Consider the following 21,888-nt stretch of genomic DNA (forward strand, 5'->3'; position numbering starts at 1 on the left):
CGAGTTGGTGTCCATCTGTTTGTTGGTAGGGCCAATGCCCAAGGGATCTTAGGGTTGGTGTTCACCTACTAGTGCATGAAGCCATATCCTGGGGCTAGTGCCAGTCCATATCCTGGGGTCCCCTGCTGTAGGGCCCAGGAACCCCAGAGCTGGTGTTGGTCTGCTGGTGGACAGGGCAGGGCCCAGGAATGCTGGTTGTAGAGTTGCATTGGTCCTGGGACTAGGATCTCTGGGGGATAAGGCTTGTCCCAGGGCTAGCCCTAGCCCTCTGCTGGGTAGAGCTGGATCCTGGGATCTCTGGCTGCAGAGCCCAGGGTCCTGGAGCTTAAATTGGTCAGCTGGTGGGCAGGGCCAATGCCCAGGGTGTCCCTAGGCTCGTGTCAGCTCACTGGGGTATGGGGAGGGGGTGAAGCTGGGGCTCTGGCTGCAGGTCCCGGGGGGTCCCTGTGCTAGTACCAGTTTCCTGGTATGTGGGGCTGAGTCCTGGCCCTCTAGTGGGCAGGGTCATGTCCCAGGGTGTCTGTGGGCTCAAGGAGTCTCAAGGCAGCTGATAGGGGACAGCAGAGGGGGTGTGCATCCCTGCCTGTTTAGTTTCTTGGCCTCAGGTGTCCCACTTCTCATACTGACAGGCTGGTGACTGGGTCTGGGTCTTGGTGCTAATAAGCTAAAGGGAGGATTCCAAAATGACTTTTTCTAACACCAGTGTCCTTGTGGTAGAAGGAGCTCCCCAAAATGGCTGCTGCCAGTATCTGGGTCCCCAGGGTGAGTTCCATCACATCCCACCTCTCCAGAAGGCTTTCCAAGATCAGCACGTGGGTCTGGCCCAGGCTTGTTTCAAATTGACTGCTTCTACCCTGGGTCCCAGAGTGGGTGGGATTTTGTGTGTGTCCTTTAAGAGTGGAGTCTCTATTTCCCACAGCCCTCAGGCTGTCTCAAAAGTAAGCCCTGCTGGCTTTCAAAGTCAAATGCCCTGGGAGCTTATCTTCCTGGTGCAGGACCACTGGGTGGGGAATTCCTTGATCCTTGGGGAGAACCTCTGCAACTGCAATTATCTTCTTATTTGGTGGTCGTGTACCTGGGTCTATGGGTCTTGACTATACTGTGCCCTGCCCCTCCTGCTTGTCTTGTGGTTCTTTCTTTATATTTTTAGTTGTAGAAGATCTTCTCTGCTAGATTTTGGTCTTTCTCATAAGCAGTTGTTACTTTGGTGTGCTCACATGAAGAGATGACTCAGGATCTTCCTCCTCATTCATCTTGGCTGTGCCCTCTGAACATTTTTGTGTATTTCGTGCAAGCTCTTTAAAAAACTCAAAAGTGGTCTGTGATTGGTTAATCTTGTGGACAATCCCTAGCATTTTATGTTAATCACTTGTTGATAAGTGATGCCTTTTTAACAACAAGGTGTTCACCAAGAAACACCTAGAGCTGTTCTTCCAAAGTAATTATCATATCCTACTGGACAAGAGGCCTTTCCTGGTGGCTCAGTGGTAGGTAAAGAATCTGCCTACCAATGCAGGACACAGAGGTTCAATCCCTGGGTTGGGATGATCCCCTGGAGAAGGAAATGGCAACCCACTCTGCTATTCTTGCCAGGGAAATCTCATGGACAGAGGAGCCTGATGGCTACAGTCCATGGGGTTGCAAGGAATCGGACATGATTTAACGACTAAACAACAACTGGAGAAGAATGATGAGTTGCCCTGCAGGTGAGGGAGTGTGTTGGTGAGCCCATCTGATGGACCAGGTTCTGCCCTCTGAGACACTGCTCTCTGTGCTCTATGTGCCCAGGTGCTCTTCTCAGAGCAGTACTTTCTAGTGCGTTGTTCTCATCATCACTTCTGTGTTCAGTTTCGAGAGTATATCCATCCAGAGGCTGCACACCTTTCACAACCTGCTACATGCTGATGCTGATTTAAGGGACCCTTGGGTTGCTTTAGGGTTAAGTATTCATTAACTGCTATCAGTCACCCTCAAATTCAGCAAAATATTCCCTTCAAACTTAGTAGATTTCTAGCCTATTTGCTTTAACCCAATGTCATGTGAAAGTAACCACCATCAAAGAATAAATTACATATTTTGATCTATCCTGTGATCAGACGCTTCCTCTCAGTTTATTAGCTACTGCCCTAAGGTCATTTGAAACCATGGGTTTGAGAGGGAAGGTGAGACCTAAATCCTCTCTTTGCTGGTAGGCTCATTGTCTTTATATGCAGAACGTAAATCTTATTTTCTGCTAAATCTGAAGTTGTATCACCACCTTAATTTAGGGCACAGGATACTTAAGGTTTTTTTTTTTTTTTTTTTTTTTTTTTTCCAATTCTGTAAGTTTCAAATTATAGGACTCTAAATTAGCTATATCTAATAGCTGCAGGCAGCTTTCCTGGTGACTCAGCAGTAAATAATCAGCTTGTAATGCAGGAGATGCAGGAAACTCAGGTTCTATCCCTGGGTCCAGGAGATCCTCTGGAGGAGTGCTTGGCAACTGTCTACAGTATTCTTGCCTGGAGAATCCCATGGACAGAGGAGCCTGGAGGGTTATGGTCCATGGGGTTATGGAGTCAGACACAACTGATGTGACAGTATGCACGCAGTAGGTGCAGGCAGAGAATGTATCCCTCACAAAATTAGTATTTTTCCTTCCATTTCTTCTTGTAGTTTACTGGCTTCTAGTCTGAGCTCATCTCTCTCTTAAATGTTAAAAGTGGCAAGGAGGATTCATGCCATGCCAACCCTCTGATTTTTTTTCTTTTTTTATATACTTTCCCTTTTTTACACTTTCCCCAATATGTTATCCATTTTTCATTTTTAGTGAGCATATAATTTTCTTTTCAGTGTGACATTTGTCCAGATACTTTACCACGGATAACAATAGTTATTAGCTTTCCAGCCTATAATATCTACATCATTAGCATATTATATCCATGAATTTCATCCAGCCACATCCAAAATTTAGGTTTTATTACTAGAGTACCTTATTTGTGATAACCTATTCTGAGTTATATAGGATTCTAATGGTGGTTTAGTTGCTAGGTCGTGTCTGACTCTTGCGACTCAATGGACTGTAGCTTGCCAAGCTCCTCTGTCCCTGGGCTTTCCCAGGCAAGAATATTGGAGTGGGTTACCATTTCCTTCTCCATTGGATCTTCCTGATCCAGGAATCGAATGTAGGTCTCCTGCATTGCAGGCAGATTCTTTACTGTCTGAGCCAACAGGGAAGCCCAGGATTCTATTTAGCTGTATATAATAAAAATCCCAAATAGCATAAATTTGAAACTTAGCATGGTTTCTCTCCCTTTACAGAATCATATTTTTGTTTGCTATCTGCCATATGGGCACTTTGCTTTCTTTTATAAACTCTCTTGTTATATTTTTGCAGCATTTGGAAACCCTTCTACTAATTTTGGGGCCAAGACTTTAGCTCTGCCCTTGTTTTTCTAGAAATAGAGTTTGTAATTTTATTTCTTGATTTACTTGATTCTTTCAGAAGATGTTCAGGAAAGAAATTATGGAAATACCATCTCTCTGTCAAGTTCAAACTACAAATTCCATAGTCTGTTTAAATTCTTAGACTTTTATAAAGCATAAGGCATTGTGGTTGATAGGGGCCAGAAAAATTCAGTAAAGCAGGAAGACTAGAAAGGCAAAGTCATTTACTCCTGACTTATAGTTTAGACAAGCTAGCTACAAAGAAGTCTAAGAGTTTTGGGCACAAAATTGGTTTGAATCCCAGATATTTTGTTTGTGAAGACTGTATAGGTGCTGTAGAGGACTTCTGAATGTAATAAATGGTTCATTTGAATTTTGTTTTATTTTACTAAAATCTGAACGATAATTTTGAGATTAGAATGAGCTATACTTTTTCAGAGTTTGGAAAGGAACAAATGATGAAAATGCGTTAGTGCTTCTTTAAACTGTATTGTATGTATTACCAAACAAAAAGAAATACCTTTAATTACTTCTTATATTTGTTCTTCATTTCTTCAGAAAGAAATAAATATAGATTCAGTTACTGGTGTCAGGGAAAGTTTAATTTATTGGTTAAAAGGGTTAAATCCAGGCACAAAAATTCAGTTAATGGCTTTTATGTTAAAATGCAGTCATAGCACAGATGTGAAGAATGGACTTGTGGACACAGGGGAGAGGGTGGGATGAATTGAGAGAGTAGCATTAACATGTATACACTACCATGTGAAAAATAGATAGCTAGTGGGAAGCTGCTGTATAGTTCAGGGAGCTCAGCTCAGTGCTCTGTGTTGACCTGGAGAGGTGGGATGGGGGGTGGGGTGGGAGAAAGGTACAAGAGGGAGGGGATATAAGTATATATATATGTATATATATATATTTATAGTTGATTCATGTTGTATATAGCAGAAACTAACACAACATTGTAAAGCAATTATACTCCAGTTAAAAAATAAACTTTAAAAAATGCAGTCATAGGCTTAACAGGGAAAAAAATTCCTTAAAGGAGTAAATTATCAATATTCTAATCATGTACTCAGACTAAATGGTATAAGGAAGCCATTCTGTGGTATAGACTAATGTGTTACTAGCAGACTTATGAAATAAAGCTGAGGAGGGAGTCTCCAAGTCATTTCTGGAAGAAGGATTTCTCTTTTGTCTTGGACTCAAATATTTTAGGACAAAGGAAATAAGAGGATATCTATTTGTTTTCCTTTTTTGAGGGGGAAGTTGTTTTTCACTGGTTGTGTTTTATTTGCTCGAGATCAGTCTAGACAGAGCAAGAGGTTAAAAGAAAAAATCTAAGAAACTGCTTTTATTCAAAGATTTAGATCTGTTCAAAAGTGTAATAGGATCATATGAATAAGAGTTAAAGATATCTTAGAGTAATTTCATGCTCAACTAATGATTCAACAAGATTAAATTCAACTCCAGTCACTGTGTTGTAGAGGCATTATTTGCTGTAAAGTCTTAGCTCTGTTTAGAAAGCAATGTGTTATTCAACTCAAATTTGGATTGAACTTGCTTCAAACATATTGAATGGATAAGTGGTGAAGTTTTTGCACAGTTGAGTTATTTTGTACTGCTATAATAGAGAATATCCTCAGATCTGGAACATTTTAGGAAATTGGCAACGGCTGATGGTTTATCTGTGTCATGCTGATAGTAATGTCAAGAGATCTTAAGAATTAGTGATATTAAAAAATAGAATTAGTCATATTTGACAGCAGGCATCTCTAAAAGACTTATGCCTTTTAGGAACCCCAATTCCATATGCCTCTTCTTTCTTTCCTCTCTTTTAAGATGAATTAAAGGAAATACTTTGTATCTTCTGCATAACTTGAATTACCTCTGAGTTGCTAAGAGTTCTTAAGAGTTAGCCACTCTTAAGGGTTGCTAAGAGTTCTTAAGAGTTAGCGACTGAACAGCAAACGTTGGAAGAAGCTCTTACTTATCTTGATGATTGCCTCTCAACCTAGTGAAGCATGCCCCTAAAACCTGAGCTCCATTTCTTCAGCTTTATAGCTGGTGTGTCTTTTCTTTACCTTTTAAAATCCAGCCATACTAAATTATTCACAATCCTTCAATTAGATCATCCTGTCTCATGATTGTATTCTTTGAATGCCATATTACATATCATTTACTTGGCAAACTTCTCATCTTTTTTTCAAAACTCAGTTCAGATTTATGGTACTCTTTATAGTTTTTCTTACGAAGGCCAAAATAGAACTGATAACTCCTTCCTTAGTTTTATATCTAAAACATGTATCTAGGTTTGGACTCATTATTGAACATGTATATCTTCTACTAAATTATGTGTTCTTGAAGGAGAGAGAAATCAGTGAAAAACTGAGCATCCTTGAAAAGAAGTAACTTTGTCCCCCAAACATAACTTTGGGAAATATAAGTAGAGCAAAACATGTCTGCAGAGACATAGAAGTTTGAAAAAGCATCTTTAGGCTGGGGTAATAAGTATGATTGGCAGAGTAATAGATGTTAAGGCTTTTAAAGTGACACCATAGAGTTTTTTCGAGGGTGCTAAAATAATGCTTATTATGTCTCCATAATTTGAATAGATGAGCGCTATTGGGGAAGCTGCCAAAGTTTTCTGCTACAGTTTCCTCAAAAAAAAAAAAAAATGGTGCTAATAATATCTACTCCTTCATGGGAATTGCACAGCAAGTGATCAATGTAGGTTAGCTACTATGGTTATGATTATTAGTAGTAGTATTAGAATTATCTACCCTTACTGACAGACTGAACTCTGTGATAGATTTTTTAACCCATCCAAATGCTTAAAACATTGTAAGTGCTTAATAATATTTGTTGAAAAGATGAATTATTGTATACATAGTAAAGAAACATTGACTTCTCTTGAAGACAGAAATTATGTGAAAATATTTGAAATTTAATATTTGTCATCATGACATAAATTTATTAGGAAGAGGACTTAGAAGCAAAGAGACCACTTTGGAAGCTATTGCAAAAGTCTACATGATATATGGTGACAAATTACATCAAAGTAGTGGCAGTAAGTATGGAGAAAAATATGCTGGAGAGTCAGTCAACAGGTACAGATGACTTCCACGTGTACAGTGTGTTGTGAGGGTCGAGAGTAAAGGCTCTATAGTATACTGCCTGGCTTCAAACCCTGTCCCTTCATTAACCTGCTGTGTGACCTTAGCAAATTACTTCACTTCTGTGCATTTTAGTTTCCTTCTCTGTAATAATTATACCCTAAGGCAATAATAAGGATGAAATAATGATTGCTAAATAAATCTAAGGTGCTGTATTTGTTGTTGTCGTTTAGTTGCTAAGTTGTGTCTAACTCTTTATGACCCCATGGACTGTAGCTGCTAGACTCCTCTATCCATGGGATTTCCTAGGCAGAATACTGGAATGGCTTGCCATTTCCTTTTCCAGGGAACCTCCCCGACCTAGGGATTGAACCTGGGTCTGCTGCTGGGTCTCCAGGCAGTTTCTTTACCACTGAGCCTCCAGGGAAGCCCAAAATGCCACATACAAATATACATATATAATACTTAATCTTAATCTTCATTGTTATCATTATTACCATTATTTATGAGGAGATAAACACAGGGGTTCAATTTCAGGTGATTCTAATTTGGTCCTGGATACCATTAATTGAATAAAGACTATGGTGGCCTTGTCAGAGCATAATTCATTCAATTTGGAACACCTTAACTTCCAGATGTCCAAATAGATCTGCTTATGAGTATAAATTTAAAGAGAAATTATAGACGAGAACATATTTACTGGCAGCTGAGAGAAAATGTCCACTGAGGAGATGAGAAAGCTGGGGACAGAACTTTGATTGGGGAACAGGTGACAGGTTCTGATAAAGTACCGTCAGACAGAAAGGAGGAGAAAACAGGGGGAAAAGAGTATCTCATGTATCAAGTGTGACAGATATCAAAGAAGAGGTCTGTTTTTCATTTTGGAAATAGGAAGTAGATATATTAATAGTCTTTACCAAAAATCACTTGAAACGGTTGGGGCAGACTCCAGATTGCAGTGGGTGCATATAGTGCTAAACTGTAGAGAGAATGAACACACATTATCTGTGGGCTCCAATGTGATGGATAATACAGGAGAGATACTGAAAGGATAGAGTAATCATGCTCCAGAAATTATGGGTTCTAGGAGGCAAAGTTCCGGAATTATCTGACAGGGTAGTCCGGTGAAGGATGGTGAGGTCTGGAAATTGTTAAGCCCAACTCCAGGCAGACAATCCAAGAGGAATGAATGGCTTCCCTTTCTCACTTTTGACTCCCTGCCTCACTCCCATCAGGAGGGAAGATCTTGGAATCATGTTCTCTCTCACCAAAATATTTTTTTTCAGCCCACAGGGAACCCAGACTAGTCGGAGGGGACATTCCCTGCTCCGGTCGTGTTGAAGTGAAACATGGCGACACTTGGGGCACCATCTGTGATTCTGACTTCTCTCTGGAATCGGCCAACGTGCTGTGCAGGGAATTAAAATGCGGCACCGTTGTTTCCATCTTGGGTGGAGCTCACTTTGGAGAAGGAAACGGACAGATCTGGGCTGAAGAATTCCAGTGTGAGGGCAACGAATCCCATCTTTCACTCTGCCCCATTGCACCCCGCCCAGATGGGACGTGTAGCCACAGCAGGGACATTGGAGTAGTCTGCTCAAGTGAGACCCAGACAACATGTTCATTTTTTCCCCATATTGTGAAGAGGGTAGGGTAAGGTAGTCACAGACATCTTGTTAAAGCCCTGTCTCCTTCCAGGATACACAGAAGTTCGCTTGGTGGGTGGTAATACCCCGTGTGAAGGAAGAGTGGAGGTCAAGATTCTTGGGACCTGGGGATCTCTCTGCAACTCTCACTGGGACATGGAAGATGCTCACGTTTTGTGCCAGCAGCTTAAATGTGGAGTTGCTACTTCTATCCCAGGAAGAGCACCTTTCGGGAAGGGAAGTGGACAGCCCTGGAGACACATGTTCCACTGTACTGGGACAGAACAGCACATAGGTGATTGTCCTGTAACTGCTCTGGGTGCATCACTGTGTCCTGAAGGGCAAGTGGCCTCTGTAATCTGCTCAGGTAAGAGAATAAAGGGCAGCCAATGAGGAGCCTCTCCCATGGTGGTGTGCCTTAAGAGTGGGTATAGGGGGGGAAGGAGAGAGTGGGATGAACTGAGAAAGCAGCACTGATGTATATACACTACCATGTGTAAAAGAGATAGCTAGTGGGAAGATACTGGTTAACACAGAGAGCTCAGTTCGTTGCTCTGTGATGACCTAGAGGGGTGGGATGGGAGTTGTGGGAGGGAGACTCACGAGGGAGGGGATAAATGTATACTTACAGCTGATTCATGTTATTGTACAGCAGAAACTAACAACTAACATATTAAAAAACAATTGTACTCCAATAAAAAATATCCTATGATAAACCATGATGGAAAAGAGTATTAAAAAAAGAATATATATATATATATATATATATATATAATGTATGTATATATGTGTAACCAAATCACTTTGCTGAATTAACAGGAATTAACAACACTGTTAATCAACTATACTTCCAAAAAGGAGCAGGTGTACCTATAGTAAAGAATGGGAGTAAAAGGAAATGATCTACTTTGAGAGATTATGAGAAGTGTACTAGAATATTAAGTTCATTTGTCTTTTTAGTGGGAAAGTAAACTTGATTTTCATGGACCTCATAGTTAATAGAGCTTATGTGTGTGGGTCAGTCGTTCAGTCATGTCTGACTCTGCAACTCCATGGACTGTGCCCACCAGGCTCCTTTGTCCATGAGAATCTCCAGACAAGAACACTGGAGTGGGTAGCCATTCCCTTCTCCAGAGGATCTTCCTGACCCAAGGATTGAAGCCAGGTCTCCTGCCTTGCAGGTAGATTCATTACTATCTGAGCCATCAGGGAAGACCATTTAGGACTTATCATGTAACTTCTCAGGCTTCCCAGGTGGTGCAAGTGGTGAAGAATCCAGCTTCCAATGCAGGAGACATAAGAGACACAGGTTTTCCCTGGGTCAGGAAGATTCCCTGTAGGAAGGCATGGCAATCCACTCCACTGTTCTTGCCTGGAGAATCCCATGGATGAGGAGCCTAGTGGGCACAGCCCATGGGGTTGCAGAGAGTCAGTCATGACTAAAGTAACTTAGCACAGGCACACATGTGCTTTCTCAGAGGATCTGATTCATTCTTAGCCTGGTTGACCCAGACATCTTTCTCTAAAGCTATGTTTGTCCTGAGTTCATCCATCTAGCACACCAACTGACCTCCTCTCTTCATTCCATCCTTTTGTATCTCTTGTGATGGATAATGTTTGGTGCTTGCAGGAAACCGGAGTCAGACACTATATCCATGCAATTCAACATCTTTGGATCCGAAAAGCTCTGTTGTTTTGGAAGAAAATGGTGTTCCTTGCATAGGTGAGAATCGGTGACTGATCTATGAAAATGATCTCCAAATCCTCAGAAATGCATTTATCACTGTTTCATTTGCTCTTTCAGGGAGTGGACAGCTCCGCCTGGTAAATGGAGGTGGACGTTGTGCCGGGAGAATAGAGGTCTATCATGAGGGCTTCTGGGGCACCATCTGTGATGACAGCTGGGACCTGGATGATGCCCACGTGGTGTGCAGGCAGCTGGGCTGCGGTGTGGCCATTAATGCCACGGGTTCTGCTCATTTTGGGGAAGGATCAGGTCCCATCTGGCTGGATGAGGTGAACTGTAATGGAAAGGAATCTCGCATTTCTCAGTGCCGTTCTCATGGTTGGGGGCGGCAGAACTGCAGGCATAAAGAGGATGCAGGAGTTATCTGCTCAGGTGAGTTCTGCAAAATTACAACTGGTTACAGTGATGGAAGAAATGGCTAAGGTGGAGTGGTGGGTAGGGAGGATATTAATGTGAGTAAACTCCTTGAACTACAGGTTCAGAGGGGACACTTGTGAGATTCAGGCTGCCAGAAGTGTGGATCTGATGCATTAGTACTACCTCATGTGCAAGGTGGGCTACGCTGGTGGCTCAGTGAGTAAAGATGCAGGAGACCTGGGTTTGATCCCTGGGTGGGGAAGTTCCCCTGGAGAAAGGAATGTCTGCCGACTCCAATATTCTTGCCTGAAGAATCTCATGGACAGAGGAGGCTGGTGGCCTACAGTCCGTGAGTGGCAAAGAGTCAAACATGACCAAGTAACCAAGCACACAGACACACATGTGCAAAGTAGTATGTAGTATGATATCAGAAAGAGGAAAGTTCAGAAGTGAGGTTGCATGTCATGAAAATGACAGTAAAACTGATAATGAGAAATTTTTTTATAAACATATAGGGTGCTGGATGTTGGCTAAGAATTCAGTGTACCACATGATGATCACTGTATTAATGAAGTAGATTAAAAAGGATAAGAAGAGGACTTCCCTGGTGGTCCAGTGGTTGAAAATATGCCTGCCAGTACAGGAGACACGGGTTTGATCTCTGGTCTGGGAAGATTCCACATCTGCAGGGCAACTAAGCCCATGTACCACAACTACCGAGCCCACCCTCTAGAGCCCATGCCCCTCAGAAAGAGAAGCCACCAAAATTAGAAGCTCACACACTGCAACTAGAAAGTAGCCCCAGCTGATTGCAACTACATGAAGCCCATGTGCAGCAATAAAGACTCAGGATAGCCAAAAATAAATAAAACTTTTTTTTTAAAGGAGAAAAAGAAATACATTTGGTAACACATTCTACAGATAAAAAGACCACCATGCCCCCAAGTAATTTTTCATGACAATCACAATGAGACACTGCTCTTGTTTTGTATACACGATAAAATATTAGAAAGCATTGTGAACTAGAAAAATGTACTCAATTGTAATGTATTGGGGGAAAAAATGGTGCTATGACTTAGCAAAGTGAAAAATTCTATATGCCAGATGTGATTTTGCTCTCACATTTAATAACATAAATCTGGTAGAGGACATACAAAACAAAACTATCTCAGCTGGTAAAGAATCCATTTGCAGTGCAGGAGACCCTGGTTTGATTCCTGGGTCGGAAAGATCCCCTGGAGAAGGGATAGGCTACCCACCTCAGTATTCTGGTCTGTATAGTCTCTAGGGTCACACAGAGTCGGACACAACTGGGCGACTTTCACTTTTCAAAGTGTCAGAAAGGGAACTATTGTATTTTAAGGTAATGTATACAAAACATTGGTTTTTGTGTCTGAGTATCTCACTAAATTTTAACTGTCAAGGACAATTGTCCAAAATTGAACAGAACAGGGTTACAAAGTCAAAATTATGGTAATTTAGAGAGAAACCCCCAAACTTTGTAATTCATAAAAGGCTCTGAGTAAGCTTTTAATTGAGATTTAGATGTCAACTTAGAGTCACTGTTGGCATTTTGAAGTGAAGTGAATTGAAGTCGCTCAGTCGTGTCCGACTATTTGCGACCCCATGAACTGTAGCCTACCGGGCTCCTCCGTCCATGGAATTTTCCAGGCAAGAGTACTGGAGTGGGTTGCCATTTCCTTCTCCAGTGGATCTTCCTGATCCAGGGATCGAACCCAGGTCTCCTGCAATGTAGGTAGACGCTTTATCATCTGAGCTACAAGGGAAGCAGAGGTCCCTAATTATAAAATCCAAGACCAAAAAAAAACCCAGAAAGTATTTATAGAACAAATATTTTAAGAAAATCTGCCAAATCATCATGAAGTTACCAAGGAATTTCTAATAATGGCATATCCTGTTAGACATGTTAGTGCTACTTGCTCAGTAATGCCCACCTCTTTGCCCATGGACTATACCCAGCCAGGCTCCTCTGTCCATGGAATTTGCAGGCAAAAGATAGCCATTGCCTTCTCTAGGGGATCTTCCCAACTCAGGGATTGAACCCCAGTCTCCTGCACTACAGGCAGATTCTTTACTGTCTGAGCCACCAAGGAAGCACGCTGACCTATTTTTAAAAACACGCACACATCAAAGTAAATGAAGAGTCCTCTGAATCTTCAGGAAAGAAGCAAAACTGCTAACTATTTATTTCACTCCAGAGTTCATGTCTCTCAGACTCATCAGTGACACCAGCAGCGACACCTGTGCAGGGCGCCTGGAAGTGTTTTACAACGGAGCTTGGGGCAGCGTGGGCAAGAGTGACATGTCTGCGACCACAGTGGGGGTGGTATGCAGGCAGCTGGGCTGTGCGGACAAAGGGAGTATCAGCCCAGCGCCTTCAGATGAGCTGGAGAAAAGGCACATGTGGGTGGACAACGTCCGGTGTCCTAAGGGACCTGAAACCTTATGGCAGTGCCCGTCATCTCCGTGGAAGAGGAGACTGGCTAGCCCCTCAGAGGAGACCTGGATCACATGCGCTGGTGAGTATCCGTGGGCCTGTATGACAATCTCATTCTGTTGCTCCACTCTCATCTCCTGATCTAACTCAGCGAGAATGAGTAAGGTTTGGTTAACCCTTATTCTACCTGGATGATGTAAATGGTTTTATTTAATTTGGCCTTTGGATACTCAGGATCAGTGACTATTTTCTCAAAGACAATCATACTCTGATGGCCTTCTCAAAAGTTTTATTCAGTTGTGTTTTCTCTGTGAACAAATTAGGATCAGAGAATATATAATTCAGTATTTGACTATTGAGTTGCTCCATTTTTCTTTCAAATAATATCTTGCTACACTCAATGTAAGGAGAGAAGCAGTCAGAAAGATCAACCCTGAATTATTTCCCTGTTCTACACCTTCTTAAACTGGAAGAAGATTTCTATTTATCTAGTAGTTTGAGAGGATTTATACTGAGTTGACCAAAGAGTTCATTTGTCTATAATTATGGAACAAAATTTTTGACCAACCTAATACACTTACGATGCTAACTTTATCTCATTGACATTTACTAAGTCACACTAACGTTCTAATGCCCAGGATGAAATATTTAATACACCCAGTTTGTTGGAAGGACATGCACTTCCATGAAAGATGAATGTTGTAAAATTCCAAATGCACATTCAATAAGCAAAGTTTTAAAACAGATTTTTAAAAAAGAGTTTCAAATTTTTCTTTTCTCCCATGACCTCCTAGGAGCTTTTATCTTCTCAGAAATGATCACGGTGTCTCTGATTTTTCAGATAAAATAAGGCTTGAGGAAGGAACCACTAACTGTTCTGGACGCGTGGAGGTCTGGCACGGAGGCTCCTGGGGCACAGTGTGTGACGACTCCTGGGACCTTAACGATGCCCAGGTGGTGTGTCGCCAGCTGGGATGTGGCTTAGCTCTGGAGGCAGGAAAAGAGGCAGCGTTCGGCCAGGGAACCGGGCCCATATGGCTCAATGAAGTGAAATGCAAGGGCAATGAGTCCTCCCTGTGGGATTGCCCTTCCAAAAACTGGGGACACAGTGACTGCGGGCACAAGGAGGATGCCTCTGTGAAGTGCTCAGGTGAGCCCATGGGGTCTGGAATCTCCTGCAGCTCGGAGAGGGTGGGCGGGGAAGGGCATTGTGTAAGGACCGGAAGTACCGTCCCAGGGACCTGGTGGGGAGAGAATCGTGCGTGTTGTTATCCATTGGTCTTCAGACGGTAAAGAATCCGCCTGCAATGTAGGACACCTGGATTCGATCCCCGGGTTGGGAAGGGCAACCCACTCCAGTATTTCTGCCTGGAGAATTCCGTGGACAGAGGAGCCTGGCGGTCTACAGTCCTTGGGGTCGCAAAGAGTCAGACACACCTGAACGACTTTCACTGAGGAAAAGCATTTAGCTTATGTGTATCCTTGTGCAGAGGGAGGAAAAACTACGGGTCTCTAGTTTTGGGTGGGAAGAAGTAGTTTATTTGGTTGAGAAGCTAAATCCCCAGACAGGAAACAGACATAACTGTTTGCTATGTAACTCCCAGAATTGAGTCTCTCCTCTTTTCTCCTACAGAAATTGCAGAGAGCAAAGGATCACTAAAGGCCACAGGTATATCAAGGGGTTTCTGAGCATGGGACTGATTGTCTGCATTATTTAGAATCCCTCTTATTAAGATTTTCTGGGTCAGAAGCTCTAGAAGCTGAAATTCACTTCAGCAATCCTGTATTGACCTAGAAAAGGGATAGTAACTGAGGGCCCAGGTCATTTAGCTAAGATGTTATTACCTCTTGTGATGTTTCCCTGTGCTCAGGTCACTCCTCCACTGTTGCACTTGGAGTCCTTGGGGTCATTCTGTTGGCTTTTCTCATCGCAGCCCTCTTGTGGATTCAGAGGCGAAGACAGAGACAGCGGCTTGCAGGTCTGAGCCAAATTTTCGTGTCTCTAATGTTTCTATGGCATAGGAAGTTTCTTGGAATAATACAACAATTAAAAAATTAGATTCAAGTATCAAATGGCCAGAAAGAGGAAACCTAGAAGAGATTTAAGCAGTTTCCCCAAAAGAAGAAACAAGTTCAGAGAAGAAAAGGGGCACTGCTCATATTGATGATTATTATAATGTAACTATGGGCTTCCCTGGTGGCTCAGTGGTAAAGAATCCGCCTGCCAATGCAAGAGAGGAGGGTTCAATCCCTGGGTCAGGAAGACCCCCTGGAGAAGGAAACAGCAATCCACTCCAGGATTCTTGCCTGGAAATTTCAGTGGACAGAGGAGCCTAGTAGGCTGTAGTCCATGGAGTTGCAAAAGAGTCAGGTACGACTTAGCAACTAAAAACAACAGCAAATAGTCTATCTACATCTTTAATTGAGACATTATAGAATTGATCGTTTAGAATGAGTATGCTTGTGTGGTTCTGGATAAATCCTTTATTGCCCAAACATTTATTTGCTCTTACTCTATACTTATTACTAAATTTACTGTTCTGTTAAGCAACATGCTAGGTTCTGAATATGATTCCGACATGGATAATCCAATGTTCTTATCTTTATGTAATTTCCAGTCTAGCCAAAGAGAGATATATGTAAACAAATAAATTGCAATGTATTATTATATAGTAACATGAGTAAAGAACAAAGGAGGCCCAGAGAATAAATTAATTAGCTGAAAAGGGAGTATCGGAGGCTTCTAGGAGATTTTGAGACTAATTTTGAAGATATAGAGCAAAGAACTTAGTGAGGCATTTCAGGGAGAGAAAAAAATATTTACAAGTGTAGAGAAGCTTAAAAGATGGCACATTCGGTGTTTTGGTGGGGGTAAGTAAAAGGTGAGTTCCAGGACAGAAGTTCCTGATGAGGCTGAAGAAAGGGGAAGAAACAAGTAGTGAAGTTCTGTATTGGCCGGTAAGAAGATTAACAGTCAGTAAAGTATGGTATAGTGGACAGAGTACTCAGGCAGGCTCTTAGAAAGTTCTGTTTGGACATCTGAGGGGTGAAAGAGAACCACATTATTGACAAAGATAGGATTTTGAAATAGTTGAGATGAAAGATGAGAAAGACTTTATAGTGAGAGTGAACAGGAAAGGATAAGTTTTATAAAGATTTTAGACAAATCTCCAGTGAATTATGGAAGAATGCTGGCTGCCTTGGGAGAAGGAACTGGGTTGTATTAAGATGGCAATTGGATAGCTGGTTTAGTTTCATTGCTATTGCATTTGTGTTTGTGGCATCACAAGGGTCAAGCTTGACAGTAGAATAGAATGGAAAGGACAAGGGCTTAGGTGATGATTGGGTGTGTTTGCACTGCTGGGAAAAAGCACATATAGGGAGGGAAAGTTTTATTATGCCCCTCTGACTCCTAACCTATGACCTCTTTTGTCAGTTTCCTCAAGAGGAGAGAACTCTGTCCACGAAATTCAATACCGGGAGATGAATTCTTGCCTGAAAGCAGATGATCTGAACCTATATAATTCCTCAGGTCTGTGGGTTCCTAGAGGGTCCATAGTCCTGGGGTTCAGACTGGTAACTGCAGCTGAGGCTGAGAGGCATTCTACTTCACATAGTAGTGGAAAGAAATCTCAAACATAATAGGAAGCCTGTGATGCACAAAAGGAAGAAAGGCAGGAATGAACAAAGCATTATTCTTAGAAATATTCATTATTGAATATTTAATAATGAATAAATATTCATTATTGATAGAAATTGCAATCATGAAGACCTCTGTCTAAGAGGTCCGTGATAATTTCTGACAGAGGATCTGCGTTGTAGAATATTATGACTTGCACATCTTTATATTAAAACAGAAACTAACCTTCGAAAGATGAAACATTTCATATCTCTTCATAATTTCTTCCATTTTCACTTTGTTACGTTGCTTTCTCTAACTTACGTTTTTCTGAAAATTTAAGCTTTCTATGTCTTTATCCCATCAGAAGCCATTGCTACTCACGGGACTAGCCTAATTTCCTGTTACATAAAGCTTCTTTCTTTATTCTCTGACTTGTGTTTAGCACCAGAGCACCAATTCTGCCTCTAGGAAGCATAACTCTGCTGGGTTGCAAAAAATATCCCAAGGACTTCCCTGGTGGTCCAGTGGATGAGACTCTGTGCTTCCACAGCAGGGTGCATGCGCTGGATCCCAGAACTAGTAGCCTGCATGCCCTGTGGCTAAAAAAATACAATGCAATACAAGATACAATAATAATAAACATCTTTAAAAAACCCAGTATCCACTTTATGAAGACTCAATGCCTTCTCAATATTCCTTACCATCTGAGAGCGATCTGCCTCACTTTTTCAGTGCAAAGGAATTGGTATTTGCCAAAACTAACTCAAAGAAATATATATAAGACATGGGAAAGACTTTCTGTGCCTCTTAATTGACACTGTTTGCCTTCCTAATTGTGAACAGTGTTTTTAAATGTTCAAAGAGCTTCTGAGGCACATGAGGGGAGGTCTGACTCATTTCCCAGTAATTATTTTTTTCCTTTCAGAAAATTCCAATGGGTTAGATGGTTTTAATGTTGCTGGACTAATTTCTGTGTCTAAATCTCTTTCTATTTTTGGATGAAAAAGATCACTTTGACGTACAATGAAAGAAGAAAAAGGGAATTGTAACCTGGTGAGGTAAGAAGAACTTATTCATCATTGTTCAAAACAGTTACATTCCTTTTGAGAATGCCTCTGGTATTAAGAAGAAAGAGTGTATATACACATGTATGTCCATATATGTTTATGTTTATATGTATATTCAGAATATGCAACAGTTTTTTAAGAAATTAATTTTATTTATTCATTTATTTTTGACTGTGCCAAGTCTTTGTTGCTTTGCGCAGGCTTTCTCTAGTTGCCGGAAGTGGGGGCTACTCTTCATTGCAGTACACAGCTTCTCACTGTGGTGGCTTCTCTTATTGCAGAGCTCAGGCTCTAGGATGCAGAGGCTTCAGTAGTTGCAGCATGCGGGCTCAGTGGTTGTGACATGTGGTCTTAGCTGCTCCATAGCATGTGGGATCTTCCCAGATCAGGGATGGAACCCATGTCCCCTGCATGGGCAGGCGGATTCTTATCCACTATACCACCACGGAAGTCCCTGCAACAAATTTTTATAAATGACTCTTGTCCGTCCCTTAGTTACGTATATCTTAAGCAATAACAGTGGTTTATTATGTTGCTAAGGAGAAGCTGGGGAAGTAAATATGAATAACTCTTCTAAAGATATTATAGGAGTCATTTCAGAAAAGAGATAAGACGTGTCTACAGGTGTATAATGCATGCTAGGATAAAGATAGTAAAAGATACTATAGGTGTATGGAAAGCTTGCCTAAGAGTTTGGAGAGATTGTGAAGATGTGATGATCAAGTTTGACATCTGGTGACTGAAAGATGGACCATTCCAGGGAAAGGACATGGCATGTACAAAGTGTGGCATGGGGGTGCAGAGCAGGGAAAGGAGGGTGGGATGAATTGGGAAATTGGGATTGACCAATATACACTATTGATACCATGTATAAAGTGGATAATGAGAACTGACTGTGTAGCACAGGGAACTCTGCTCAGTGCTCTGTGGTGACCTAAATGGGAAGGAAATCCAAAAAAAAAAAGGGGGGGGGGATATTTGTATACATAAAGCTGATCCACTGTACAAAAGAAACAAACACAACATTGTAAACAACTATACTCCAATAAAAATAAAATTTAAAATGTGGCATAAAAGAGAATCACACCTTTGGGGAGTGGTAAGCTTTTCATTCAAAAACATTGAAAATACGTTTGGTGACAAGTGGTGTCCTGAATACTGAAGATGCAGAGATAAAATATACTATTGACAAAGACATGGCTATTTGATGAAAGATCTCACAGCTTCTCTGTGGGTGTATAGAGAAGCCGTGTCAGGGGAGGGATGTGATGAGGATCTAGACAGGAAAGGCTGCATAGAGCCCAATAACAAATGGTCTTATCTGTTGTGTTTCCTATTCATATTTTATTTCAGGGACTGTTGGGGAGGTGGTGGGCTTTGGAAGATTAAGTTCAGGCAAGATATAATCAGGTTTGCTTTTATAATTTCTTTTCATAAGAAAAATGGAACAAAAGAAAAAAGTGAATAAGGCAAGAAATTTGTTGTTATACATAAAAAAAGAAAAGATGGTAAAATGAATTAGTGGGTACATTTTCTATTTTGTTAAGCAATTTGGGGAGGACTATTCCTCTGGAATGATATATAGCAGAAGTATGGGGTTTTGTAGAGATATTTTATATGGCATATGAGAAATACAGAGTGAGACTAAGAATAAAAGTTAGACTTCTTAAAAGTATGTAAATGTAAAATGTTAATATCATGCTTATAGACACATAAACATAGAGTTGTCATAAACTGTATACAAGATAAAGTGTTAGTATATGTATACAATATATATATATAGTATCATAATATATATATATATAAAAGGCTTCTCAGGTGGCTCAGTAGTAGAGAATCCACCTGCTAAGCAGGAGACTCGAGTTAATCCCTGGGTCGGGAAGATCCCCTGGAGAAGGAAGTGGCAACCCACCCCAGTATTCTTGCCTGGGAAATCCCATGGACAGAGGAGCCTGGCGGGCTACAGTCCATGTGAAGAGTCGGACACGACTTAGCAATTAAGCAGCAGCATATATAGGAAGCAATTGTCAAGACAAAGCCTGTAATAAATGATTGGGCAAAGGTATGAAAAAAGCAGTTCTCACAAAGTGAATTTTAAATGGCTATTAAATAATTTTAAAATGCTCACAATATGTCTGGGCAATTCAAAGTATGATTAACAATGAGCTATTCTTTATATAAATCAGACCAACAAAAACTTAAAGCAGCACCAATGTTTCTTGGTGGTGGGAATACAGAGAAAAATGTAATTTCAAATGTTGCTGTTGGAAACAAAAGGTGTAGTAGCCTTATGAGAGAGAAACTTAGAAACTTTTATTAATTTGGAAAAAAAAAACATGCTTCCCAGATCTTTGGACCCAACAATTCTATCCCTAAACATTTCTTTCATATACATATAGATAAAGCTTTTAATATATAAGAACAAACATACAAGAATTCCCTTTAGCAGCCTTTTTAGTACTGCCCCAGAGCTAGAAACAAAGTGAATGCCAATCAGTGGGGTAGTAGTGGCTGGAAAAATAATGGTGCAGCCAGCTAAAAAAGAAAAAATCATGCTCAAAACTTAATAACATCATTCCACTTTTGTGTTCATCTTACTGAGTACAACTAAACATAATGTTTGCATTTATAAAACTATCGTGTGTGTACAAGTAAAGAAACAATTAAAAATTCTAACAGATTGTAAACTGAGGCCTATGAATAACTTTTGGTTAGTAATGTCAAACATATGAGTATTATTCTGATAAATGATATTTATCTCATAAATAAATAATAATAAATAAATAATAGATAACAAATTATTTTTACCTTAAAGAATAATTGCTACTAAGTCACTGCTTCAGAATCACACTAGGGTGCATTTTAAAATGGCCTTTCTGTACTGTAGTTCTCTGGAGTAGAAATAATTCTTAAGCACACTGAAGTTTGAAGATCATTGCATTTAAGTTTTCTGTTTGGGAAAGTAGTATGGTTTTTTAATATACATGAGTAAGTAAGCAAATGAGTGTGTGTGTGTGAGAGAGGGACAGATGTAATACATTATATTAAATGATAATGTAATTCTTCTACATGTGTGCATGTGCATATGAAGAGAAAAGTAACATTATTCTATTTGTGTCTTTAGTTCAGCCAGCTTGACGAAGACCTGGACTGTTAAGTGAGCAAGGATCAACACTGAAGATCACAATACAGTCCTTTGTCTCCTGATATTCAAAAGACTGCTGCTGAATTTTAAAAAATTAACTTGGTGAATGTGATGACTAAAAAGTTGTAGATAAGATTTTCAAGGGTATTAAGTAAAAAAGAATATTGCTGATTTGAATTTGTCTTAACTCCTTATTTTTGATTTTAAGAATTTCTGAATGAGCTTTCTGACTTTTAGAGTTTCATAAATACAATATGATGTTTTTTCATCTGACAGTGTTCTTATTTACATATATCTTTTTCTAGTTTGGTTTAAAAAGTAATTTTCTTCTTACTGTGCTGTGTGCTAAATTGCTTTAGCTGTGTCTGACTCTTTGTGACCCTATAACTGTAAGCCCACCAGGCTCTCTGTCCATGGGATTCTTCAGGCAAGAATACTGGAGTGGGTTGCCATTTCCTTCTCCAGGGGATCTTCCTGGCCCAGGGATTGAACCCATGTCTCCTGTGTCTCCTGCACTGCAGTCAGGTTCTTTACCACTGAGCCACCTGGAAAACTTTTCAGGGAAAGGAAAGAGTGATTATTGAAGGGTTTGTTAATAACATATGGTTATGTTTACAACACATGACTCTCATGAGTTCTTTCATTGCTTTCTGTCACTGTAATTCTGGTCACTGACAAAAATTGCACAGGAAATCCTGGTAGGGGTACAAAATCTCATTTTTTAGGGCAGTATAACTAAGCTGAAATGAATGCATCAATTATATCATACACACACACACACACACACACACACACATATATATACCTTATAATGAAAGTTTATATTTTACTAAAAATCACTTACCCATGTAACATATTAACATAAGGAAAGGATAACATGTAAAGAAAGACTTACAGTGAATTGATACTTTTGAACTGTGGTGTTGGAGAAGACTCTTTCGAGTCCCTTGGACTGCAAGGAGATCCAACCAGTCAATCCTAAAGGAAATCAGTCCTGAATATTCATTGGAAGGACTGATGCTGAAGTTGAAGCTCTAATACTTTGGCCACCTGATATGAAGAACTGACTTATTGGAAAAGACCCTGATGCTGGGAAAGATTGAAGCCAGGAAGAGAAAGGGACGACAGAGGATAAGATGGTTGGATGTCATCAGTGACTTGATGGACATGAGTTTGAGCAAGCTATAGAAATTGGTGGACAGGGAAGCCTGGCATGCTGCAGTCCATGGGGTTGCAAAGAGTTGGACATGACTGAATGGCTGATTGGAACTGATAGTGATTCAAGGCTGTTTAGAGTCTATTAACTT

At 40.7% G+C, this 21,888-nt stretch overlaps 1 protein-coding gene across 1 annotated transcript in view; it reads left to right on the forward strand.

Annotated features, from left to right (window-relative positions):
• The window catches only part of LOC136172494 (scavenger receptor cysteine-rich type 1 protein M130), a 35,125-nt gene extending 14,367 nt beyond the window's left edge, over positions 1-20,758 (forward strand). The window contains exons 7-17 of the mRNA XM_065941952.1: positions 7,826-8,140; positions 8,238-8,552; positions 9,816-9,908; positions 9,990-10,304; positions 12,509-12,829; positions 13,589-13,897; positions 14,381-14,416; positions 14,619-14,726; positions 16,184-16,279; positions 17,377-17,427; positions 20,561-20,758. Coding sequence (XP_065798024.1) covers positions 7,826-8,140; positions 8,238-8,552; positions 9,816-9,908; positions 9,990-10,304; positions 12,509-12,829; positions 13,589-13,897; positions 14,381-14,416; positions 14,619-14,726; positions 16,184-16,279; positions 17,377-17,396 — 1,928 coding nt within the window. The 3' untranslated portion in view covers positions 17,397-17,427; positions 20,561-20,758. The remainder of the gene's footprint in view (positions 1-7,825; positions 8,141-8,237; positions 8,553-9,815; positions 9,909-9,989; positions 10,305-12,508; positions 12,830-13,588; positions 13,898-14,380; positions 14,417-14,618; positions 14,727-16,183; positions 16,280-17,376; positions 17,428-20,560) is intronic.
• The last annotated feature ends 1,130 nt before the right edge of the window (positions 20,759-21,888 follow it).

Source organism: Muntiacus reevesi, chromosome 1 (assembly GCF_963930625.1).
Source record: "Muntiacus reevesi chromosome 1, mMunRee1.1, whole genome shotgun sequence".
Classification (NCBI taxonomy): Eukaryota; Metazoa; Chordata; class Mammalia; order Artiodactyla; family Cervidae; genus Muntiacus; species Muntiacus reevesi.